The following is a 24,706-nucleotide window of genomic DNA, read 5'->3' on the forward strand; positions in this document are numbered from 1 at the left end:
TGGAGGAGGTTACAGAGATGGAGAGGGGCGAGGCCATGGAAGGATTGAAATACGAAAATGAGAATTTTAAAATCGAGGTGTTGCAGGACTTGGGAGCCAATGTAGGTCAGCGAGCCGGGGGCGATGGGTGAGCGGGACTTGGTGCAAGTTAGTTATACAGACAGATGGGAGCGCTGGGAGTAGCTAACGTTCTCTGCCCTGAGCCTGGACTACAAACTGTATCTGTACATTGGCCGGTCGTGGACTTCCTGCTTCTCATACTACCTGCTTGTATTCCTGGCGCCCTGGATCTGACTTTCTCCTTCTCCTTTTCCATTGTGGGCTCTGAGTGAGATCCTGGTGCTGCCGCTACAGGACGTGGCTTCTCAGTACGTTTTACTCTTGCTACTGCTACAGATCTTGCTACGGAGGAAGGTGCTGAGGTGGAAGTGGAATTGCATCAAGCAGCTCAAAAGGAAATTTATGTTCACTGGAGCATTAGTGGCAGGTTTTTCGAAAAATATTCTGTTCTTCTGCCCCCCAGCTGCAAATTGCCAATCCTTGCAACTCAAACCTGATGGAAATAAGTTATTTTTGTTGGAAATGCTGTGACCTGAAAAGAAATGTTTAAAACATGAATGTTTAAATCATGAATGGTTTTGACAGAGTAAATAAGGAGAAACTGTTTCCAGTGGCAGAAGGTTTGGTAACCAGAGGACACAAATTTAAGGCGATCGGCAAAGGAGCCAGAGGCGATATGAGGAAACATTTTTTTACGCAGCGAGTTGTTATGATCTGGAATGCGCTGCATGAAAGGGCGGTGGAAGCAGGTTCAACAGTAACTTTCAAAAGGGAATTGGATAAATACTTGAAGGGAAAAAATTTACAAGGCTATGGGGAAAGAGCAGGGGAATCGGATTAATTGGATAGTTCTGTCAAAGAGCTGGCACAGGCACGAAGGGCCGAATGGCCGCCTCCTATGTTGTAACTTCTATGATACTATGAAAATATTACCTGACTTCTGCTTCACTTTCCTGGCCTTTTAATCCTGAAAGCCACAAGATGTTGTAAGAGTTTCGGTCTCAGCCACCCCCTGTAACCTGAAGAGGGGAGAAGAGGCAGGCCCACATCCAGAGAGCAGAGATTGAGTCTCGGAGAGCAACGGGAGGCCACCGAAGGGCACACATTCGGCCTCTGGTGGATGTTGGATGTGGGGCTGACAGATGCTCTCCTTTTACTGGGGAGAAAGTAATCTAGCAAGCTGGAGGCCACGGACCAATCGAATCGCCAGACACGCCATGGGGACATAGATCACATGATTTCCACCAACCCAGCAAAGCAATGAATACATAGTGCTTGATTCCTAGGGACCAACTGGATCACTAGTAAGCAGCACAAACTGGGGAAATCAAATTGCCAGAAGTAGTTCTGGCCAATATTTTTAATGACCTTGATGGATTGCAGGATCTGCTAATGGTTCCACTAGGGGGTGTGATAGGTATGCTGTTTCGTTGGAGACAAAAGTGATTTGATTATGGCCAGAGGTAGAAAGAATGTGCAGACTGAACAAACAAATCTTAAATTCATTATTCCGCTCAAAATTCCTGAGATGGTTTGATTCCCCTAATATAGCAAAGAGAGAAATTTTCCACATATCCCAAAATGAAATGTGCAAGAGTTCTCTCTCTATATGTGAAAATCTTGCATTGGTGTACACTTTCTGTTCACAAACTTTGCTTCCTGTTATCAACTATTTTTGGTCACGCTCTTCTGTCAGCATTTCCCATTCAATTTTGTTACATCAGCAGTCATGATATATTGCAGGTTTATAGCCCCGGGTGGCTCTAATGAGTAAGTTTCTGAAGTCTCTTTCCCGACTCAATCACCAACTTAAAATCTCCCCTTCAGTTTTTTTTTTAACACCTGGCAGGAGGGCGGCAGGAGTGAACAGGTATTCCGCGGGGGGGGGAGTGCGGGGTTTGAGTCAGGTATCTGGTGGAATTTAACTGCCAGGCCATGTTTGACCGTCGGTGGTCAGTGGCTCAGCCGTTATTGGCTGAGGAGGACGAAGATCAGGCCGCCCGCCGGCATCAGGAGAAGCATGCCAGCAGCAAGGTAGATCTGGGAGGAAGGGGATTGTTGTGAGGGTCTTGTGGTGGTGAGGTGGCGGGGGGGGGGGAGCCTCGGATGGCGGAGGCCCAGACTTTCCTTGTGGGGCCTGGAGGAGCACCTCTGCTAAGTTTTTTTTTAAAACACTTAACCTGAGTGGATCTTGCCGGCTTCCCGACAACTTTACTGCCACGGCGGGCTCAGGAATGGGTTAAAATACCATCGGGCAACCCACCTACGGCACGGGACCCTGATTTGCATCTATTAATTAGGCTCATCTGCTGCCAAAACCAGTGGGAACGCAGCAGGTAATGGACCCACTGCTTTCCTGCCAATCGGCGAGAGTTAAAATTGCCCTGTTACATTTATCAACTGACTATAGCATCGCCGTCGGAACTTTACTCGTACTCTGAACATCTGGTGTTTAAAAAATGTGGACAATCACTTAAACCAAACTTTAAGTGTGAGCTTATTCAACTCTGGAGCATGTGGCTATTCAATAGACCTACCAGTATCAGGACTGGCTCTTAGTGCTACTGTATCTCCAGTTCTGACCTCTTGCGCTGCCCTGATTTTAATTGCTCCTCCATTGGTGGCCGTGCCTTCAGCTGCCTAGACCCCAAGGTTTGGAATTCCCTCCCTAAACCTCTCCGTCTCTCTACCTCTCTCTCCTCCTTTAAGACACTCCTTAAAACCTACCTCTTTGACCAAGCTTTTGGTCACCTGATCTAATATCCTCTTAGTGGCTCGGTGTCAAATTTTGTCTGATTACGGTCCTGAGAAGCACCTTGGGACATTTTACTACGTTAAGGACGCTATATAAATGCAAGTTGTTGTTGTTATATCAAATATGGCGTGAAACCCATTGTCGGAAGCTTGAATGCCTGTGTATCACACAACAAGCCCTATTCTGGAATAACAAGAAATGTATTTAAACACACAGTAAATCTGCAAACCACTCACTTCCAGCTCTTCCGATGCAGGGATCTGATTTATGACCCTTGCAGATTCTGAAGTTTAGCTCTGCCTTCTAAGTAGCTAAATGGGCTTAAATGTGTCGCAAGGTCTTGAGCTTCAGGTTTCAAAAATGGATGAACAGCAAATAGTCAGTTTGGTTACTTGTCAAACCTGTTTGAGGGCGAGCGGGATGTTTACCTGAGGAAGGAGGGAGCAGCGGTTTGGCATTATTCCAGAGATCAGTTTCCCAGTTCTGGCTTTAAGGCGGCCCATTTGTATTTGAGATTATACACCTACAGTCCCCATGACTTGCACCGTCCTCACTTATGGGCAGCTGCCTATATTGAGCAAATAGGACTAATATTCGCCAGTACCATAGGTGTCAATTACAAAGGCGCTGCTTATCACGCATTACGTGTGCCGGCTATTTCGGACACTTCAGTAGGTTCTTCAATAAGTTTACACCACGTTTTTCCCCTGTATATGTGAAATTGGCCCAGTGTCTTGATAATTAGATTCATCAAAGGCATTGAAGTAGAGCCCTGGAGGGGGAGAGAGGAAGAGGGAATTGCACAATTGAAACTGGCATTGAATTCATAGACCGCCGTTGAATCCTTAGCAACAGCAACTTGCATTTATATAGCGCCTTTAATGTAGTAAAACATCCCAAGGCGCTTCACAGGAATGTTATCCGACGTAAATTTGACGGCGAGCCACGTAAGAGATATTAGGACAGGTGACCCAAAGGTTGGTCAAGGAGGTAGGTTTTAAGGAGCGTCTTAAAGGAGGAGAGAGGTTTAGGGAGGCACAGCCGCCAGTGGTTGGGCGATGGAAGAGGCCATATTTGAAGGAACGCTGGGATCTCGGAGGCTTGTCGGGCTGGAGGAGGTTAGAGATAGGGAGGGGCGAGGCCATCGAGGGATTTGAACACACGAACGAGAATTTTTTAATTGAGGCGTTGCCGGACGGAGGGCCAATGTAGATCAGCGAGCACAAGGATGACTGTTTGATTTCAGCCTGTCCCGAATATGTTAGCTAGCTAACACCGAGATCGAAATGAAAAGACTTATTATGGTTTAACTGCTTATAGCCGGCAAATTGAATTAATACCAACGCGTCCGCTATAAGCAGTAGGGACTGTTCTTGGGCGGCCACATAGGGTTGGGTATATGTAAACATCCCATCTTATGTGGAGGATGTGCCAGCTCCCCCAGCGCCTTACTGGCTAAATGCATCTAGTCAAAGAACAAGAACAAGGGTTTTGGTCCACACTCTAATAGATCTGTCGGGTACACCTGCCCTCCACACCTCGAGTATGGAGAAGAACAAAATGTCAGCCAGGGCTCCTGCTCTTTATCACTATCTAGTGACCCTTGTTGGAAAATGCAGCTGCTTGGATGCTGCATGAGGACAGGATTAGGCTTGACTGTGATGCCCTTACAGTTGAATAGCCCCCAGGACATTTGTTATTTAGGCTCAGATTTTGTTTGGTCGAGGTACACCCTTCAAATTTCTCCCCTCATGTTACTTTGCCCAGTCATGTGCTGTTACTATGACCACAAGTTATGATAAATGGATAACTTGTGAATCATAAAACCAAGAATAGTTTATGGTTGTCCCACAAGAAAAAACGTTCATCATTTCCTGGTGCATAATATTTACAACATTCCTGGTATGTTTCCTGCAGAGAATAATTTTTACCGGGTACGGTAGCATAGTGATTATGTTACTGGATTAATAATCCAGAGTCATGAGTTCATATCCCACCACGGCAGCTGGGGAATTTAAATTCAATTAATTAAATAAAAAATCTGGAATAAAAAATACTAGTATCAGTAATGGTGGCCATGAAACTACCGGATTGTCGTAAAAACCCATCTGGTTCACTAATGTCCTTTAGGGAAGGAAACCTGCCGTCCTTACCTGGTCTGGCCTATATGTGACTCCAGACCCACAGCAATGTGGTTGATTCTTAATCGCCCTCTGAAATGGCCTAGCAAGCCACTCAGTTGTAAAATCTCACTACGCAAGAGGGCGGCTCACCACCACTTTCTCAACAGCAATTAGGGATGGGCAATAAATGCTGGCCTTGCCATCGATGCCCACATCCCATGATCGAATAAAAAAAAAATAGATTTTTTTTGTCGCCCAGCATCAGTTGAGACTGCTTTGTGGTATCGCCCAGCCATTGTGCTGGCTATAGGTGTTAACCAGATTTTTATCCCCTCTGTTTCCTCCGTATAGGTTGTCATCTATCACCTAAACATTAGAAGCACTGTGGTATTCAAGCAATATGCACAAGAAAGATTATATGTTTTTACAACTTGAATCTGATGCACTCAGTTGGGAGTCGCTCAAAACATCCTGTGTCAAAGGATCTTTTGTATGCCTCGAAGCAGTGTTGTATTTTGTTTTCACCTTGTGCACGGCTGGCCTCCAGACTTGCTCACAGGTCAAACTGGCCGTGAAAGTTTTTTTATTGAAGATTGATGGGCCCCACAGTGATTTTTCACCACCCACTCTCCCCCACCCCATTACCAAGAAACTTGAGACCTGTGCTCAGTACTTTCCGATGCCAACACTGGTGAGTCTGAAGCCTCGTTGTATGTGTGGAGTCATGATCTATCTCACAGCTCATTGATACACTCCGCTGTGTAGTGCCTCCCTAAACTGTACTGGTGAAGCATACTGCACGGTTTGAATAAAATGGAGTGGTTTGGCTCAATTGGTTTCAACTACATTTTATTTTACATACAATCAGCGAATCTTGCCTTTGTGCAGACTCATCTCAAATCATTTTGGCTGACAGGACAGGCCCTGAATCTTCATTCCAAATTCCAGGCAGATCTGAGGTGCAATAATAATCCGAGACCTGCAACTCCAAACAACCACTAAGGAAGCAAAATTGCAGGAAGATTGAATCTTACTAAAGTCAACAGCAAGCATTCGCACCCACCTTGGCTCCTGTAGCTTTTCCCTACAATGAGAACTGATTGAGACACTGAACCATAGGGTCGATTCTCTCACATAGGAACATAGGAAAAGGAGAGCGATGAGAGACCCTCCTTATCCTATGTTATTTGGCAAAAGAACCAGAGGGGAGATGAGATTTTTTGCAGAGCGAGTTGTCATGATCTGGAATGCGCTGCCTGAAAGGGCGGTGGAAGCAGATTCAATGGTAACTTTCAAAAGGGATAAATACGTGAAAAGGAAAAATGTCCTAAACAGCAAATTGCTCATAAGAATGGTACACAGGGTTTGTTCATCTACAGTTTATTGTTTTTGGGGTATTCTATGGAATAGTTGGCTGGAAGAGTGTGACATAAGTAACACAGTCTCTGCATAATTTTGTAACTCCCTGATTTGTGTCAAAACCTCATAACTAACCCAACTGTTCCGACATGTAACATGGTCTCAGTATTAAAATACAGAAGAACTAAAATTTGGGTGTTGCATCCTGACAAACCTTGAGGATGCATAACGACAACAACAACTTACATTCATATAGTGCCTTCATTTGGAGTAAAATATCCCAAGGCGCTTCACAGCAACGTTATCAAATAAAATTTGACACCGAGCCACATAAGGAGATATTAGTACAGGTGACCAAAAGCTTGGTCAAAGATGTAGGTTTTAAGGAGCGTCTTAAAGGAGGAGAGAGAGATAGAGAGGATTAGGGAGGGATAGTGCAATACTGAGCCATATTCACCAGAGGGTCCCAGGCTCCATTCCTTGGTCTGTGCTGTGTTGCCTGATTTCTGCAGGGGCAGCAGTAGGTGCAGTACAATTGGACTTGGGACCTTGTGGAATTCCCTCCCTAAACCTCTTTGCCGCTCTACCTCTCTCTCCTCCTTTAAGAGGCTCCTTAAAACTTACCTCTTTGACCAACCTGTCCTAATATCTCCTTATGTGGCTCGGTGTCAAATTTAGTTCGATAACCTCCCTGCGAAGCGCCTTGAGACGTTTTACTACAATAAAGATGCTATATAAATGCACGTCGTTGTCCCACAAAGGGCAAGAAGCAGGAGTTCGCGATCAAGGTGGTTAATTAGTCAGTGGACCCTCCCACTTCCCTGCTGGAACGTATGGATGTTGGATGAGGACAGTATTAGGCTTAGTTCAGATGGTCTCCCCAGTCAAATGATCTGCAAACACCTGCTAACCACGCTCACACATGAAGAATAGCTAATTTGGGTGAGATAGCAGAGGCCAGCTGACAATTGTAGAACTGTACCCAGCACATGTTGGTGCCTTCAGGTGATCACAAGATAGGTTAGAACAAAGACTACTATTAAGCCCATTTGATCTCATCTGGCCAGAATACCAATCCCACCGTCTCCCCTTTACAACATTTAACTTTTTCATCTGAATTCAGTGTCCTGTCCTCAATTACCCTTTTGGCAACCATTTCCAGCGCTGTGTAAAGAAAGCCTTCCTGACGTCTGCACTGAACTTACCTTTCATAATCCTGAACTTGTGCCCTCCGGAAAGTATTGATTTAGATTTAGTTTATGTAACCGGTTAGGGTTTCTTGGAGTCTGAGAAAATGACGTTGACCTTCTTAACTCTGCCCTCTGTCCCTGGAAAGGAGGAGGGAGTAAAATTGGAGAGAAGGAAAATGAAAAGCATGACCAGCTGAGCACTTTCTTTATAATAAATAACATATTTGAAGCCAACAGGTGTTTAAAGGGTTAAGGAAGTTCCGCCGTCAAAGTTAATCTAAAATGACTTGTTTTAAACTCTCAGACATCTGCTAATGTGGAAATCAATTATATCCTACAGTCGAGATCTGTGAACAAGGCTGCTTTTATGGGAGTCAGATCCAAATGGAAAATGTCAGGACTGCTGTGAATAAATGCATGAGATTGTAAAGATGAATGGATTGCAAAAGGTCGGTGTTAATTCTGCAACGCAGCAGCGAAGCTGTTGGAAGAGAAGTTTATTTTATAATGTAGTGCTATGTCGTCAGGGATTCCAGCTGTGAATGCGTGGTGAAAAGCTGCAATAAGAATACTGGCATTTTAGGAGTATAATTGGATCCCTGCTGGCAGCCACCAATTAACTGCATAAGTCGCCCCTTCCCCCTCCCCCCCCCCCACCCAGGCTTATCGATCAGAGAAACCCACATGAAGGTCTGACTTGTACACCAGGCTTCGTGTGCGTATTTTTTTTGTGTGTGAATTTTTGTCACTCATCAAGGTAAGGGTTGTTCATGCTGGGAAATGGAACACTTTCCCATTTTGGGAGCCCCGTGGTGGCATCAGTCACTCCTAGGTCACACATTATATGGCTAGATGCAGAGTGAAGCTCTTTCTTCTCTGGCTCAACAATATGTCTTCGATCCAACCTTAGAAAAGCCACCCCAACTGCACCAGCGTTTGACTACTTTTCTGTTTCTCACACCAGCTGTGCCTGTGAGCTCTTGTCAACAGGTCCTTCCATGGCTTCTTCCCGTCCTACTTCTGTCGCCTCTTGCTGTCTTAAGTCCCAGCTTGTACCTTTTCGGCCTCCTCCCCTCCCTCTGCTGCACCCTCGGTGACGGAGCCATCGGCCATCTCAGCTCTACTCTCTCACAGTTCTTTCCCTAATCCCCCCCCTTGCTACTTCACTCCTTGTGTCTAATAGACCCCCTCAAAGCTTATCCTTCGAACAGGCTTTCAGTCATCTCTGCTGCTTCTTCTACTGCTTTCTGTTCACACGCTCCCATTTGAAGCATCTTTCTACATTAAAGGGGTACCTGAATGCATTCTTCTGAATAAAAACATAAACTTGTTTGGGCCTAAGGCCCTTTTCTTGTTATAAAAAAAATTCTTGTTCTTTTGTCCAGAGGGTAGAGCTGATTGAGGTTCTAGACAATAATGAATGTGTGGCTCTATCCGGTTTTAAAAGCTTTTCAGAGTGAAATAGCATTTTAAGTACAGCTTGGACTCCACTCACTCTATTTTATTATAATTGATCATCGTGGAGCATTTCAACCAGAGCAACTGATCTTCATTTCCAAAGCAACCAGCCTCAAACCCAGTCCTTTGGAAAGTGTCCAATGAGGATAGGAGTGGGTTCACTGTGCTCCTGCCCCACCCAGGCTGAACTTCCTGATGGCTGGGCTCACACAAGAATAACCACTTGGGCAAAGGGCCTGGTAGCTGCTGAAACTGTACCACAGCACGAGTCATCCCAGGAATTAATCTAGTGAACCTTTTTTGCACTGCCTCCAAGGCAGGTATACACTTCCTTAGATAACTCCTTCCCGGAGGTTCATTTACTTTGAGATTACTAATTAACCCTATCTCGTTACATAATATAAGATCTAAAATAGCCTGTTCCCTGGTTGGTTCCATAACTTATTGCTCTAGGAAACCATCTTGAATACATTCCATGAACTTGTCTTCCAAACTACCTTTGCCAATTTGATTTGCCCAGTCTATATGCAGATTAAAGTCCCCCATGATGACTGCATTTCCTTTGTTACAAGCTCCCATTATTTCATGATTAATACTCTGTCCAACGGTATTGCTACTATTAGGGGGCCTATAAACTACTCCCACCAGTGTTTTTCTGCCCCTTGTTATTTCTAATTTCCACTCATACTGATTCTACACCCTGATCATCTGAGCCAAGATCCTTTCTCACCGCTGTCCTTATGTCATCGTTTATTATTAGGGCTACACCCCCTTCCTTTTCCATTCTGCCTGTCTTTTCTAAATGTCATGTACCCTGGAATATTTTGCAACCATGTCTCTGTAATGGCTATTAGGTCCCAGCCCGGTTTAAGTTGAGCCCGTCCTGTCTGAACAGCTCCCTCTTTCCCCAGTATTGGTGCCAGTGTCCCATGAATCGAAACCCCTGCCTCCCACACCACTCTTTGAGCCACGCATTTAACTCTCTGATCTGTTTGTCCCTATGCCAATTTGCACGTGGCTCAGGTAGTTATCCAGAGATTATTACCTTTGAGGTTCTGCTTGTTAATTTAGACCCCAGCTGCTCAAAATGTCTCAGCAGAACCTCATTCTTAGTTCTACCTATGTTGTTGGTTCCTATGTGGACCACGACAACTGGATCCTCACCCTACAACAGTTTTTCTCCCTGGGTGCCTCTGTAATTCAGGGCAACAGATGGTGACTGCACAACAGTTTGGTGTACAGGTAAGACTTTGTTTAGTGGTATCATGTCTCAAGTGCTTCAGCGCAGTAAGTGACTGATAATGGCAGCTGTTTTGTGTCCAGAGGGCTGACCAACATCTTGGTCAAAGAGGTGGGTTTTAAGGAGGAGGCACGGGTTTAGGGAGGGAATTTTGGAGGTAAACTTGTGATATGGGTTGGGGGGTAGAGGGGGCACAGAGTGGGGATCAAGGCCAAGTACTCTGGTGGGATGTGACACATGGTGTTCCCCAGGGATCTTTACTGGGGCCTCAGCTTGTCACCATATATGGCAATGGCTTCGAGAGTTATAGATCCAAGTTTGCAGATGGCACTAAGTTAGGAGGCACGGCAAGTTGTGTAGATGGGAGGAGGAAGTTACAAAAGGACATGGGTGGATTAAGCGAGTGGACAAAACTGTGGCATCCTCATCCTTATTGATCTTGCAATGCTGCATGCATCAGAAGTGTGTGTTGGGATCAGGTAGAAATGAAGCTCCTGCAATGTTTCTGAATTGAGTTTGCATTCGTGTAGGTATGTGTGTTTTTTGTGTTGGGTGGTGCTGTTCAGTGGATCATAACCTTAATCTGTAATTCAACCTTCAAATGTAGGCTTGACCTAAGTAACACTGAAACACACCAGCTGCATGTAAGAAAGCGTCACATTATGGAAATACTATGCAAAGCTGCTGCAATTCATTCTGCTCTCGATAAGCTGCAGTCAACAGATGAGGCTCTGTACAGCTTCCTCTTCCCATCTTTTACCATGGTCCAAAAACCATAGTGTGTAGAGACTGGGCGTAGCCTCTAGACACTTTAATGCTGATATTGTGCCATCCCACAGTATTCCTGTTGACAGCACACTGGAAAATAATCGACCTCCTCGATCCCACGACATTAGGATACCAAGGATGGAATTCAGAGGTTCATAACACAAGTGGCTTTTTCCCATTGAGTCCTAAATTACTGACTACACAGTGCAGAAATAAAAAGGCAACTGTAAAATTGCTGTCTGGATTAGTCCAGCTCCAGAACCAGGACCTGTGTTCGCTGAGTTATCTTAAGACTGCAGGTGAAGTGCAATCTCGCCCGACACCCAGTTGTTTTGCAGACTGTGTCTAATTCTCTCACAAATGTGATGATGGACTCGGCTTCAATATTTTTAATAACCCCATGAGTGAAAAATTTCTTCTAACCTCCCCCGTTTATACTTCTAGCACTAATCCTGAGTTTGTGCCTCTTGGTTACCAATTCACCCACCAGTAAAAGTCTTTCAGAATCTGCTGGCTCAAACTCAAATCTTAAATAGTTCTATTTAATCTCTTCCCCCACCCTAACCTCCGCTCCAGTGAATACAGCCTTAGTTTTTCAACTCCCTGAACTTGATCCTCTCATCCCTTGGTGCCATTCCAGTGAATCTACACTGCACCTTTTCCCTGGCTCCAATATCCTTTCTATAATGGGGTGCCCAAAACTGCGCCTAGTACTCCCAACTGTGGCCCAACCAATATCCTGTAAAGAAAGAACTTGTATTTGTATAATGCCTTTCACAGGCAATTAATCACTTTGAAAGTATACTCACTGTGTTGCAGCCAAACACGGACGGCCAGATCCCAGTAACGGCAATGAGATAGATGGTCAGTTAATCTGTTTTTTTTGTGGTGTTGATTGAGGGATGAATGTTGGCCAGGACACTGGGAGAACTCTCTGCTTTTATTTGTAAAATTGCCCTGGGATTCTTTTACATCCACCTGAACATGTAGCCAGGGCATCCACCTATTGTTTTAACTGAACAATTACACCTCTGACATTGCAGCACTCCCTCAGTACTGCACGAGAGTGTCAGCCTAGATCATGTGCACACATTCTGGAGTGGGGTTTGAACCCACAACCTTCTGACTCCAGAGGCTTGAATGCTACCATCTGATCCCAAGTACAGGCTCATGATCACCTCCTAGCTTTTATATTGCATGCATTCATTTTAAATAAAAGCTGTATTTTACAGGCCATCTGCTGCTGGGCAAAAAACTAGTATTAATATAGTATCAGGTATACTGTACATATCTTCTGGAACACGTCATATCCTTCTCACCAATATCGTATGGTCACTACAGCATTCGGTGTGTACCATTGAAAGCCAACATGATTAAAATAGACTCTACTGTAAAAATAACAAATGTCTGGCATCAAATAGAAAGCAGCAATTAAATCTTTGTTCCACTGACATTGGTAAACCACTTGATATCTAAACTGCTGAGTTGAATTGCTGCCTTGTAATTCACTGACTGCTGCTGATGATGATTTATATATTCATCCTGTCTTGCTGCCAGGCAAGATCTATAATCAAATCAATTGAAAGGGTGAATTTTATTATTTCACATGTACCTCTTTCTTTAAGAAACCCAAGAAAATGCCAAAAGCCTAAAGGCTTTCTCCACCTATGGAGATACGAATGTTTTTTTCTGCCACTACTGAGGAAGAGTTTTCTCTCTCCACGTCTGGCTGCGTAGATAACTTGGGTAGTGATTAATATTGATACTTGGACGCCAACCTAATACTTTGGTTCATGGAATTGGACTTAAAGACGCCTGAAGCTGCATCCGTTGGAGACTTTCGAAATCTGCTTCGCTCAATGTTATCGCACACATCTATTATAAATGCATTAAAAGCTAAGATGTACTTTTGAGATTTGTGGTTTAGGAGCTAAGTGCAGTAAAATTACATAGAATGTACAACACAGAAACAGGCCATTCAGCCCAACTGGTCCATGCCGGTGTTTATGCTCCACACAAGCTTCCTCCCACCCCTCTTCATCTAACCCTATCAGCACAACTGTCTAAGTATGTACAGTACCTTTGCTGGATTACAGAAGGCCTGAAACTAAACCCGTTAGTAATGTTTCAACAGCTGTCATGTTTGGTGTCTTGTGCAAGTTGGTTATCTCTTTCTATTTTTGTTTTGGTATACTTGAGGTTTTTTTTTAAAGGAAGTCCTCCAGAGGCTGAGGTACAGTTCCACAGGACCTGCAGGTCTCACCCAAGTGGCCATTCTCTCTCTCTCTGAGCCTAGGCAGCATGAATTGGCAGGGTTTTTGACTTGTGGGGGTACCATAGCTAAGTCCTATCTGGTCCTTACCTAGCACCAGTAGAGTAGCATTGAAAAGAAGGAATCTTGGACAGAGAATTTAAATTAAATATGTGGGGGAGCAGGGAACCAGTGTCAGTCAGTGAGGAGAAAGAAACAGATAACATTTCAGGTCGACGATCCTTTGTCAAAGGGTCAAAGACCTGAAATGTTAACTCTGTTTCTTTCTCCACAGATGCTGCCTGACTTGCTGAGTGTTTCCAGCATTTTCTGTTTTTATTTCAGATTTCTAGCACCGACGGTGTTTTGCTTTTGATTAGGTCAGTGAGGACAGGGGTGATGGGTGAGCGGGACTTAGTGTGGAACAGGACAAGTTGGAGTTAGTGGAGGAAAGAGGGTGGAAGGCCTTTAAGGAGAGCATTGGAGTAATTGAGTCCAGAGGTAAATAAAGCAACAAAAGGCTTCAGCAGCAGCAGGTCTAGTAGAGACAGAGGTGAGAAATGCTGTGCAGGTGGTCTTAGAATCATAGAAGTTACAACATGGAAACAGGCCCTTCGGCCCAACATGTCCATGTCGCCCAGTTTATACCACTAAGCTAGTCCCAATTGCCTGCACTTGGCCCATATCCCTCTATACCCATCTTACCCATGTAACTGTCCAAATGCTTTTTAAAAGACAAAATTGTACCCGCCTCTACTACTGCCTCTGGCAGCTCGTTCCAGACACTCACCACCCTTTGAGTGAAAAAATTGCCCCTCTGGACCCTTTTGTATCTCTCCCCTCTCACCTTAAATCTATGTCCCCTCGTTATAGACTCCCCTACCTTTGGGAAAAGATTTTGACTATCTATCATATCTATGCCCCTCATTATTTTATAGACTTCTATAAGATCACCCCTTAACCTCCTCCTCTCCAGGGAAAAAAGTCTCAGTCTATCCAACCTCTCCCTGTAAGTCAAACCATCAAGTCCCAGTAGCACCCTAGTAAATCTTTTCTGCACTCTTTCTAGTTTAATAATATCCTTTCTATAATAGGGTGACCAGAACTGTACACAGTATTCCAAGTGAGGCCTTACTAATGTCTTGTACAACTTCAACAAGACATCCCAACTCCTGTATTCAATGTTCTGACCAATGAAACCAAGCATGCTGAATGCCTTCTTCACCACCCTATCCACCTGTGACTCCACTTTCAAGGAACTATGAACCTGTACTCCTAGATCTCTTTGTTCTATAACTCTCCCCAACGCCCTACCATTAACGGAGTAGGTCCTGGCCCGATTCGATCTACCAAAATGCATCACCTCACATTTATCTAAATTAAACTCCATCTGCCATTCATCGGCCCACTGGCCCAATTTATCAAGATCCCGTTGCAATCCTAGATAACCACCTTCACTGTCCACAATGCCACCAACCTTGGTGTCATCTGCAAACTTACTAACCATGCCTCCTAAATTCTCATCCAAATCATTAATATAAATAACAAATAACAGCGAACCCAGCACCGATCCCTGAGGCACACCGCTGGTCACAGGCCTCCAGTTTGAAAAACAACCCTCTACAACCACCCTCTGTCTTCTGTCGTCAAGCCAATTTTGTATCCAATTGGCTACCTCACCTTGGATCCCGTGAGATTTAACCTTATGTAACAACCTACCATGCGGTACCTTGTCAAAGGCTTTGCTGAAGTCCATGTAGACCACGTCTACTGCACAGCCCTCATCTATCTTCTTGGTTACCCCTTCAAAAAACTCAATCAAATTCGTGAGACATGATTTTCCTCTCACAAAACCATGCTGACTGTTCCTAATCAGTCCCTGCCTCTCCAAATGCCTGTAGATCCTGTCCCTCAGAATACCCTCTAACAACTTACCCACTACAGATGTCAGGCTCACCGGTCTGTAGTTCCCAGGCTTTTCCCTGCCGCCCTTCTTAAACAAAGGCACAACATTTGCTACCCTCCAATCTTCAGGCACCTCACCTGTAGCTGTCGATGATTGAAATATCTCTGCTAGGGGACCCGCAATTTCCTCCCTAACCTCCCATAACGTCCTGGGATACATTTCATCAGGTCCCGGAGATTTATTTACCTTGATGCGCGTTAAGACTTCCAGCACCTCCCTCTCTGTAATATGTACACTCCTCCAGACATCACTATTTATTTCCCCAAGTTCCCTAACATCCATGCCTTTCTCAACCTTTTGCAACTTGTTGAGGGACAGGATGTGAGATATGAAGCTCGACTCAAAGCCGAACAGCACATTGTCTGGTTCAGCTTGAGTGAGAGGCTGGGGAGGGAGATGGTGTTACTGTAGTTGTAAGGGAGTGGAGTTTATAGTGAAGGACACAAACAATGGCTTTGGTCTTCTCAACGTTGAGTTGGAGGGAGTTGTGGATCCTTCATGATTTCATGTCCGAACAGATAGCCTGACAGCAAGGAGGAGGTCATGGGGCAGGAGGGGTAGAGCTGGCTGTCATCAGCATATATGTGGAAGCTGACTGTGCCTGCTGAGGATGTAGATGAGGGAGAGGATGGGGGCCGAGGATAGATAATTGGGGAATGTGAACAGATGCATCATACTTTCCTATTGGATTTATTAGTGACTATTTTATAAGTTCTTACAAATGTTGGTCACGAAAACTTAATTCATGTCTTTATGGGGCACGATCCTTACACTTAATTTAATGGCTGTTCTCACACTGCAAAAATACTACTGGACGTTTTTGCAAAGAGTACATACAGCCTTATCTCTGCAAATTCTAACTTATGTAGTCCTGATTAAGATTGAGCGGTTTCTAAACACCCATGTAACGTTTCACCTGAGGTGGGAGGAGGGGAGTTTTATCAGTGCATCTGTTGTGCAGTGGGAATTTTTCTTTAATAAAAGTGCAATTTGACTAAGTCCAAATGGGTGTCCTTTGAAAATACGTAACCTGACATTCACCTAAGGCTGAGTGACTATATGACTGGTGTGTATAATAATAGTGTGTGTGAGATTCTCTTGACGAGTGAGTGCTATCATCGTAGGGTGAAGGAAAATGCCGACCGCCAACAGCGTAGAAACGAGCAGGTTTCGTTAATGTTCACTCCCGGCCATTATGGTTGATGCAGCAGCTTCCCTAAAAAGTTCCAGGGGCGTCCTGGTATATGTGGCTCCAGCCCCTGCTCGAGGGGTGGGGGAGGAGGAGGAGGGTGGTCGTGTGACCACCACTTTCCTGGTCTAATCTTTGGTGCATGCTTTAAATTCTTCTGGGTTGTTGGTTGATGGTCCGTATAGTCTAGACGGAGTACATAGGACCTTCATCAGCAGAGAGCATTAAATGGAGTATAGATGCGATTTTGTCCAAATATCAGTTGGGTTATTGCAATCTCCTTAATTCAGTGTTGCTTAATTTGAATTATCTGTTCATTCAAATTGAAATGGTGCAAAAAAACTGCCTTCTGTGCTCTTCTATTAAAATTGCTTAATTTGAACTGGGTAATTTTTTTAAAGTGAAAAATGACTGGATTAACAGCAGTGGACTCTGCAGTATATTTAGAGGCTGGTGAGTAACTAATCGAGGAAACCATGCATTGCAGGGCTACTTGTACGCAAGAGCAAGTTTTTTTTTCTTCACTTTTCCTCTCCTCTTCCTAAATGACCTTTCTTCATGCATGAGGCCTACACTGTGTGTCGGCAGCCTGTTCAACGTTTGTAGTCATCCTAGCCTTCAGCTCTCATCCAATATCCATCGACGCACCGGGTTGCTGTCAAGACTAGGATAGACACTTGGCAACTGCGATTTTCAGCAGATTTGTGTCTCAACAAATCACTTTCCCTAGTCCATAATCTCTCTTTAAAAGGCAAGTAGGGTCTACTGAAGTGTGCTGTAATCCTAAACGTTATAAATCCTGTGATCTCTGTACTTGCTGGTATGTGTTACCACTTGGTATGCCGTTGCTGTAGAACTGCTGGCAAGGGAGAGGATTGGAGCAGAGATAAGCTAGATAAGTACATGAGGGAGAAAGGAAAAGAAGGATATACTGATAAGGCTAGATGACGCAGGGTGGGAGGAGGCTCGTGTGGAGATTAAACACTGGCATAGACCAGTTGGGCCGAATGGCCTGTTTCTGTGCTGTAAATTCTATGTAACTTTGTGGAACACATGCCTCTGCCATGACATCATCTGTTCATGCTGTCATTGGAGTGGTGCTTTATGATGTCACAGCAGGTAGAGTTCCCTACCTCTGGCTGGCAGCTTCCAAGCCTAAAAAGGATGAATGTTCATAAGATTTAACATAGTTGGGCAGTCTGCTGTATTAAAATCCACAGCGAGGTAGAGAAAAAAAATCAGAAGAACATTAAAGTGTCGAGTGCTCTGTTTGATTTGGATTAGGTACAGCTCCTAAGTGCAAGCAATATGCAATGCTGTACTTTGGACCTGGCCCATAACTCGTATTTATCTAGCATAAAGTACCCGGTTGTGATGGCATTGCGTAACAGCGAAACCGTGTTTAACTGACGTGCTGAACAATAACTATTTTCTCTTTTACAGTGGTGTTACGGAGACGTGTAGCTGGGGATGGAAAACCGTGTGGGTAAGTGTCAGACACCCTTGCTGTTCTGCCTTTCTAGTTTGTGATGTTTTAAGTTTATTTTAGCATCTGTGTAATTTCCTGTCTGAAGCACGGTGGAGTGGTATGCTTTGTGATGCACTGATCAGTTGAGAGAGATTGAAGGTTAGAGAGATAGCAATAGTGCTGATTATTATTGTAGAAGTGGTTGGGGAAGAAGCTTGTTCCTTAAAGTTGGAGATTATTAGGTGGTGGCAGGGAATAGGAGGAGGAGGAAGTGCATGGTGGAATATTCATACATGGACTCTGCGTGCTGTGGGCTTGATAGGGTAAAAAGCCTTTTCCCACTTTGCAATTCTTATGATGTAGCTGAATTGATGGGATTGTGCAAGTAGAACATTTACATATTGCATCCATTAAGATAAGCATTTTTGAATAGGCTGGTACTAAAATGCACTACAGTCTGAGCACTGATATGAATCACTGCCTCTGAACCTCTTGATGGTGCCTTCTATAAAGTTCATGAATGCTGTGGGAGCAAGTGCGATATTGTTGAGGGGTGAAGGAGAAAGAATTAATTTGGGGTAGGGTTGAAAGTCAAAAATATTTTTATTTGATCCGCTCCAGTCAGCCTTATGGAACTTCTCACCCAAAAAGTAATCAAGTTGTAAAATAAGTTACCAGGGAAGGACATTGAATCCATTGGACTGAAGAGACAAAACTTGATACATGCCTGGTGAGAGGAATGGGTTGAACAATGTAGTGAGAACCTGGGTAGGTGAGATTGACCTGTCAAAACATGGGCTGTGTTGTTGGGTGTAATGGCCTTATGCTATATAGAAATACATAGAAATTACAGCCCAGAAACAGGCCATTCAGCCCAACTGGTCTTTGCCGGTGTTTAATCTCCACGCGAGCCTCCTCCCACCCAACTTCATCTAACCCTATCAGCATAACCTTCTTTTCCTTTCTCCCTCATGTGTTTATCCAGCTTCCCCTTAAATGCATCTATGCTAGTCGCCTCAACTACTCCTTGTGGTAGCAAGTTCCACATTCTAACCACTCTCTGGGTAAGAGGTTTCTCCTGAATTCCTTATTGGATTTATTAGTGACTATCTTATATTTATGACCCCTACTTTTGGACTCCCCCACAAGTGGAAACATTTTCTTTACGTCGACCTTATTAAATCCCTTCATAATTTTAAAGACCTCTATTAGGTCACCGCTCAGTCTTTCCTTTTCTAGATAAAAGAGTCCCAACCTCTTCAGTCTTTAATCATGCTCAGTCCAATTTGATGTAGTTTGATTGATATTTTAAATTAGGTCTGCATTATACCAGGTGAATAGGGCCTCAGATACAATTCTACCAAAGCTTAAATTTCACCCTTAACAGTTCAAAGATATCACTGGTTGCAGTGTAGAACTATACCCAAATATTGACAATCATTAATCATATTTCAAACTCATGTTTGTTTCAAAAGGTCTGTCTGTCAGACAGGCTGCAGAAGGTCGTTCTTTCTAGAGCCAATAGTCGATGCCGTGTTGCTTGAAACATATGCTCAGAGGCCTGGACTCCCACAACCCCCTTATTGGGACCTACCTTTGGTGGGGCAGGTCTTCTGCCCATCTTGGAGATGCTCCCCTTGGCCCCAGCCATATTTCTGCCCCCACCCCCGAGTAATTCACATGCGGGGGTCAGCCGGTCTGGGGTTGGAGAGGGAAGAGGTAGTTGATGAGCGCCCTGCAAACAGTTTTTTTTTAACTAGAAATCATTTGTCTTCAATGACGTGATGTGTACTCAACTGCATTCTGAGAGCACCTGCACGTGCCTCTCTCCTCTCTCTCTGCTCTCGTGCCTCGCCGACTGAAGCTAGCTGATCGTGTAGCAGCTAAGCATCTCCCCACAGGTGGTTGGGAGAGGCTGCAGCCCCAGGAATCAGGCAGGTAGGTGAGGAGAGGCCACAGCATCAGCATGCCGTCCTGCTCCCTCCATCTTTTGCACAAGTCGACACCTATGCGGTTTTTACGTTGTTGGCATATATGAGTCTTTGCTAACACCGGGGAATGTCTGTGGCCAGAAAATTTAAGTCGCAATTTTAAACTATACATGTGCAATCTTGTGCAGGTGTAGTTTCTCAGTTGCCACTAGTGCTGTGAAATGCATTTTGCAATGTAAACTGGGTGAGTTCCAGAGCACTTTGAGCCCAGAACCACTTCAGGTAGAAGCGTCTCCACAGTGTGATAGGAAACCTTTTTGTTCCCATTAGTTTTTGGTCACCAGTGGAAGCTACTACAAATCCACAGGATTTCTAAACTGAAGTAGCTCGTTTCAGTTCAAAATTTTCTGACGATTCTTCCGTAATTAGTCCGTAATATTTTCAAGGTGAATATTTTGTTACTTTCAATGGTTAATGACTCAGTGGCAAGTTGGTGCAGGTAGAACCCGATTTCGCACTGAGAAAGATATGTGGTGCTGTGAATGATGTTGAATCAAATTGTTGCTGGCAAATGAGTCAGGAAATTTTCAAATGATCAGAAGCACGCACTTCAAACTTAGACAATCCAGATCCCCTGCTCTCACCTGGAGGTTTCATGTTGCCCAAACCCAAAGTAATGTCAATAAGCAACTGCTTCTGTTTCATTATTTGCTAAACATGTCCTTCGTGGACGTGCGTGTCTCACAATGTTTGTCAGTTAGTTACGAAATGGTGCAATGGTGGTTCCAAATTCCAGTAAACTCCCAGTGCTTCCTATTGTTTTATCCAGTACAGTAATGGCTTCAGTAGTTAATGCTCTGCTGGATGTAATACTCATTTTGGGTTTCCTGAAATGGTGACTAGCTGACTAGTGATAAGATTGTGCCTGGTTTGTTTTGGGTGGAGGATCTTTCCTGCGATGCAGTTCAAAGAATCTGAATACAATCCAAAGACTGCTGTTCTCAATAGAATGTGGACTGCTGACTTGGGGGGGAAAAAAACTTATTCTTAAAGGGGAACCTGGTGGATCTGTCGTGCTCCAGTTCATAAAAGTCATTATTTTTAATATTTCTCTGTGGGAGCTTGTGTCAGTGATCACTTTAACTTTGTTACAGTTCTGACTGATCACAGACTGTCCAGTTGGAATATTTTCCTGGCTTGTAGCTTTGTAAATAGCTTTCGAGTACAGGAGCAGGAATGTTTTACTGCAGTTATACAGGGCCTTGGTGAGACCACATCTGGAGTATTGTGTGCAGTTTTGGTCTCCTTATCTGAGGATGGGTGTCCTTGCCATGGAAGGGAGTGCATCGAAGGTTTACCAGACTGATTTCTGGAATGGCAGGACTAACGTATGAGGAGAGATTGGGTCGACTAGGCCTGTATTCACTGGAGTTTAGAAGAATGAGGGGTGATCTCATTGAAACATACAAAATTCGAACAGGACTAGACAGACTAGATGCAGGGAGGATGTTCCCGATGGCTGGCAAGTCCAGAACCAGGGGTCACAGTCTCAGGATACGGGGTATGCCATTTAGAACCGAGATGAGGAGAAATTTCTTCACTCAGGGTGGTGAACCTGTGGAATTCTCTACCACAGAAGGCAGTGGAGGCCAAGCCATTAGATGTATTCAAGAAGGAGATAGATATATTTCTTAATGCTAAAGGGATCAAGGGATATGGGGAAAAAGCGGGAACAGGGTACTGAGTTAGATGATCAGCCATGATCATTTTGAATGGCGGAGCAGGCCCGAAGGGCCGAATGGCCTACTCTTGCTCCTATTTTCTATGTTTCTATGTAAATAGGGTGTCATTGAGTTCTTTGAAACTCAGTGAAACATACAAGATTCTGAGAGAGCTTGACAGGGCAGATGCTGAGAGGTTGTTTCCCATGGCTGGAGAATCAAGAGCTGGGGGCATAGTCTCAGGATAAGGGATCGACCATTTAAGACTGAGATGAGGAGGAATTTCTTCATTGAGAGTTGTGAATTTTTGGAATTCTGTACCCAGAGGGCTGTGGATGCTGAGTCGTTGAGTATATTCAAGGCTGAGATCGATAGATTTTTGGACTCTGGGAGAATCAAGGGATATGGGGATTGGGTGGGAAAGTGGAGTTGAGATTGAAGATCAGCCATGATCTTATTGAATGGCGGAGCAGGCTCGAGGGGCCATATGGCCTACTCCTGCTCCCATTTCTTATGTTCTTTGATTTTACTGTGACGTCGGTCATTATGTTTGTGTAAACTATGCAGACGAGATGAAAGAGAAACATTCTCATCTTACTCGTGAGTTCCTACCACATTTCAGTTGGCAGCAGTTGTCTGCTTGATCTGGTAATTAGTTAGGATAAAAGGCTAGTAGGTAGCCTTTCACGTGCTATCTGTCCAGAATGGTGTCCTCGTTTTCAAAGCTCGATTGCCAGGCTGCAAGGAGGCCGAGCTACTCCTTTGAGATTTGTTTGTGCGCAAATTGTCTGCTACAAAATGAAAGTAGCTACGCTCAAGTAATTCATTGGCTGTGAAGCACTTTGGGGTACGAAAGGAGCTTTTTAAATGCAAGTTTATTCATTGTTACAGCTCCTAGCACACGATCCACTGCAACCCAAACATAAACTTACGGGGATTTGCTAAAGTGGGCAGCTGGAAAGATCGTTTTTTTTATTAGCTCTTGTTGGCCGCCGGCTTTACTTCAGGCTACGGCTGGCTGCGTTTTGGGAGCCGCTTGCACTGTCACTGGCCTTTGCTCTATCTGAAAGCAAGTTTACGTTTACACGGTGCTCCTCATTTAGACTGTCTCACAGTGCTTTTTACAATGGAGGGAGGTGTCACGAATGGGAAATGAAGGCATTCAGGAGGGAGGTGAAGGAATGGTTAAACAGAGCGGGTTTGAGGCTTTCGAAGGCAAGTCGAGTGATTTTGCAAGAGTTCGAGAGGACAGGGGTCTAGGAGCTGGAAGATCACAACCTTGTGGTGCATTTTCCATTCCTTTTAATGTGTACGTTTACTTAATTTCCTCTATTGTATGTTGCTGTCTGACCACCGAGATCCCTTACTGCTCAGCCTTGTGGCCAAAGAATATGTGAACGAAAACACTGTATCGTGGTATTCGATCGGATCGGATCACCAAGTGGGTTACTCTGAGCCATCCCTGTGTGGAATGGAGAGGGAGGGTGGGCGGGCCTTCATTCTATCCACATGTTCTGGCTAGGTGTTTGAGGAAGAGCCATCTCGTTCTCCCAGTGCGGTACACCGCGTGTACTCTCCGGGTATTCTGTTGCTTCCAGAGTTTTTCTTTTCTGTTTTCCCATTTCTTTCTCCTCGTTCCCTTAATAAAAAAAAGACTAACCAGACCCTGACCATCTCTTTGTTCAATCTTTCAAAGAATTGTAATTGTAATCCCAGGGTAGGAATCGGATGGATTAAGGCATTGATCTTGGTGCTTGTTGGAGGTGCCAGATTTCAGAGGAGAGCTTAAGCTCAGGTGGATGTAGAAGACCCAATGGCACTATTGAAAGATGAGCAAGCTGTTAACCCAATGTCCTGGCCAACATTCCTCTTCAACTGACGCCTCGTGAAACAGATTAACCGGCCATTTATTCCTTTGCTGTTTGCGGGATCTTGCTGTGTGCAGATTGGTTTTGAGTTTGCCTATGCACCAACAGTGACTGACTACACTCGAAAAATATTCAATTGGGTACGAAGCACTTTGGGACGCCATGAGGATTTGAGAATCTAAGTTCAATCCTTCCCTTCGCTCTGATCATTTTTTAAATTGTTTTATTCAGAGATTAATTTAATTCTAAATATTTTGACTCACGTTTTCATAAATTTGTGTCGTCGTCTTTAAAGCAGCAATTGATGAGTTGACCTTGATGGTGTGCCAGAACCATCAGTGCTCAGCAAACAAACGCTGCGCTCAATATGATTAACTCTTCAATGCCCACCTGATGGTATACATGGCTCTAACTTCAGGGTTTCACTTCCTTGTTTAAAAACATGCCATTTACCAGGAGGGTGGAAGTAGTAAAAAAAAAATACATGGCTGCCACTGCTCTAAGTGCCTCTTCTGCTCTTTCTCCCTCGCAGGTACAGCATTTTAGTTCCTCTTGCTGGAATTAGAGCTTTCCCAGCAATGGGAAAAGTCCATAGACAAAAAGCATATTGGCGTGTTCGCACATTTGCAATTTTTGTCTTTTGTAAGATTTAATTAATTTTTTCCCTCTTATTGAAATGTCTGTGATCACTGGTCTCTGATATTTGTGAGTGAAGCTTCCAAAGTATCACTGTAATAATGTGAGTTGCTGTGCTGAAATAACTCACAGCTAACAGAGACATCGACTCCTAGAATAACATCATCTGGTGTGCAGGCTGAGCAATTACCTCTACTTGTATATGTATATAGCACTAGTCATTGTGAGAGCTGAGATCAGTACTACAGCCGTTGAAAGCTCTTGAAAGCAGTGTTCTTGTTTAGAAACGTGGCCTTTGACTTCTCCTTAATGATATAATGAGTCAGAGATGTAAAATGATGACAGTTTAAGGTATGGGGCAGGGGAGTGGGAATACTCCAGGCACAGGGCCTGGGGACATAACCAGCACTTTACAGCAGTGGCAAAGCAAATGCAAGCGGTCATGTTTGTACTTTCATCTTCTAAAAGATGGGCTCCCGATAAGTCAGAAAACTAGATTGTCACATTTATAATGACAGATGGGAAACAATTGAATAGAATAATTCAACTCCCACATTCTGTGGTCAATGCAAAGTGAGTTCTGAAGATTTTTTTTAATGAATTGTAATATCTGGAAAAGTTGTGGAGTTTCAATGCTGTAAGATTAGAAAGTTGTTTTTCATTTGGTTAAATGTAACCGTGGTTGGGGTTTTGATCAGCGTTTGGCAAAGTGGCCTCCACAGT

General features: G+C 44.1%; 1 protein-coding gene across 3 annotated transcripts in view; it reads left to right on the plus strand.

The window, feature by feature from the left end:
* The window catches only part of LOC137342720 (phosphatase and actin regulator 4-like), a 138,199-nt gene that overhangs the window by 42,162 nt on the left and 71,331 nt on the right, over window positions 1-24,706 (plus strand). For all 3 annotated transcript variants that reach the window (XM_068006867.1, XM_068006866.1, XM_068006865.1), the window contains one exon: window positions 17,803-17,845. In XM_068006867.1, the coding sequence (XP_067862968.1) occupies window positions 17,830-17,845 (16 nt within the window). In that variant the 5' untranslated portion in view covers window positions 17,803-17,829. The remainder of the gene's footprint in view (window positions 1-17,802; window positions 17,846-24,706) is intronic.

The sequence above is a fragment of the Heptranchias perlo genome, chromosome 26 (assembly GCF_035084215.1).
Source record: "Heptranchias perlo isolate sHepPer1 chromosome 26, sHepPer1.hap1, whole genome shotgun sequence".
Taxonomy (NCBI): domain Eukaryota; kingdom Metazoa; phylum Chordata; class Chondrichthyes; order Hexanchiformes; family Hexanchidae; genus Heptranchias; species Heptranchias perlo.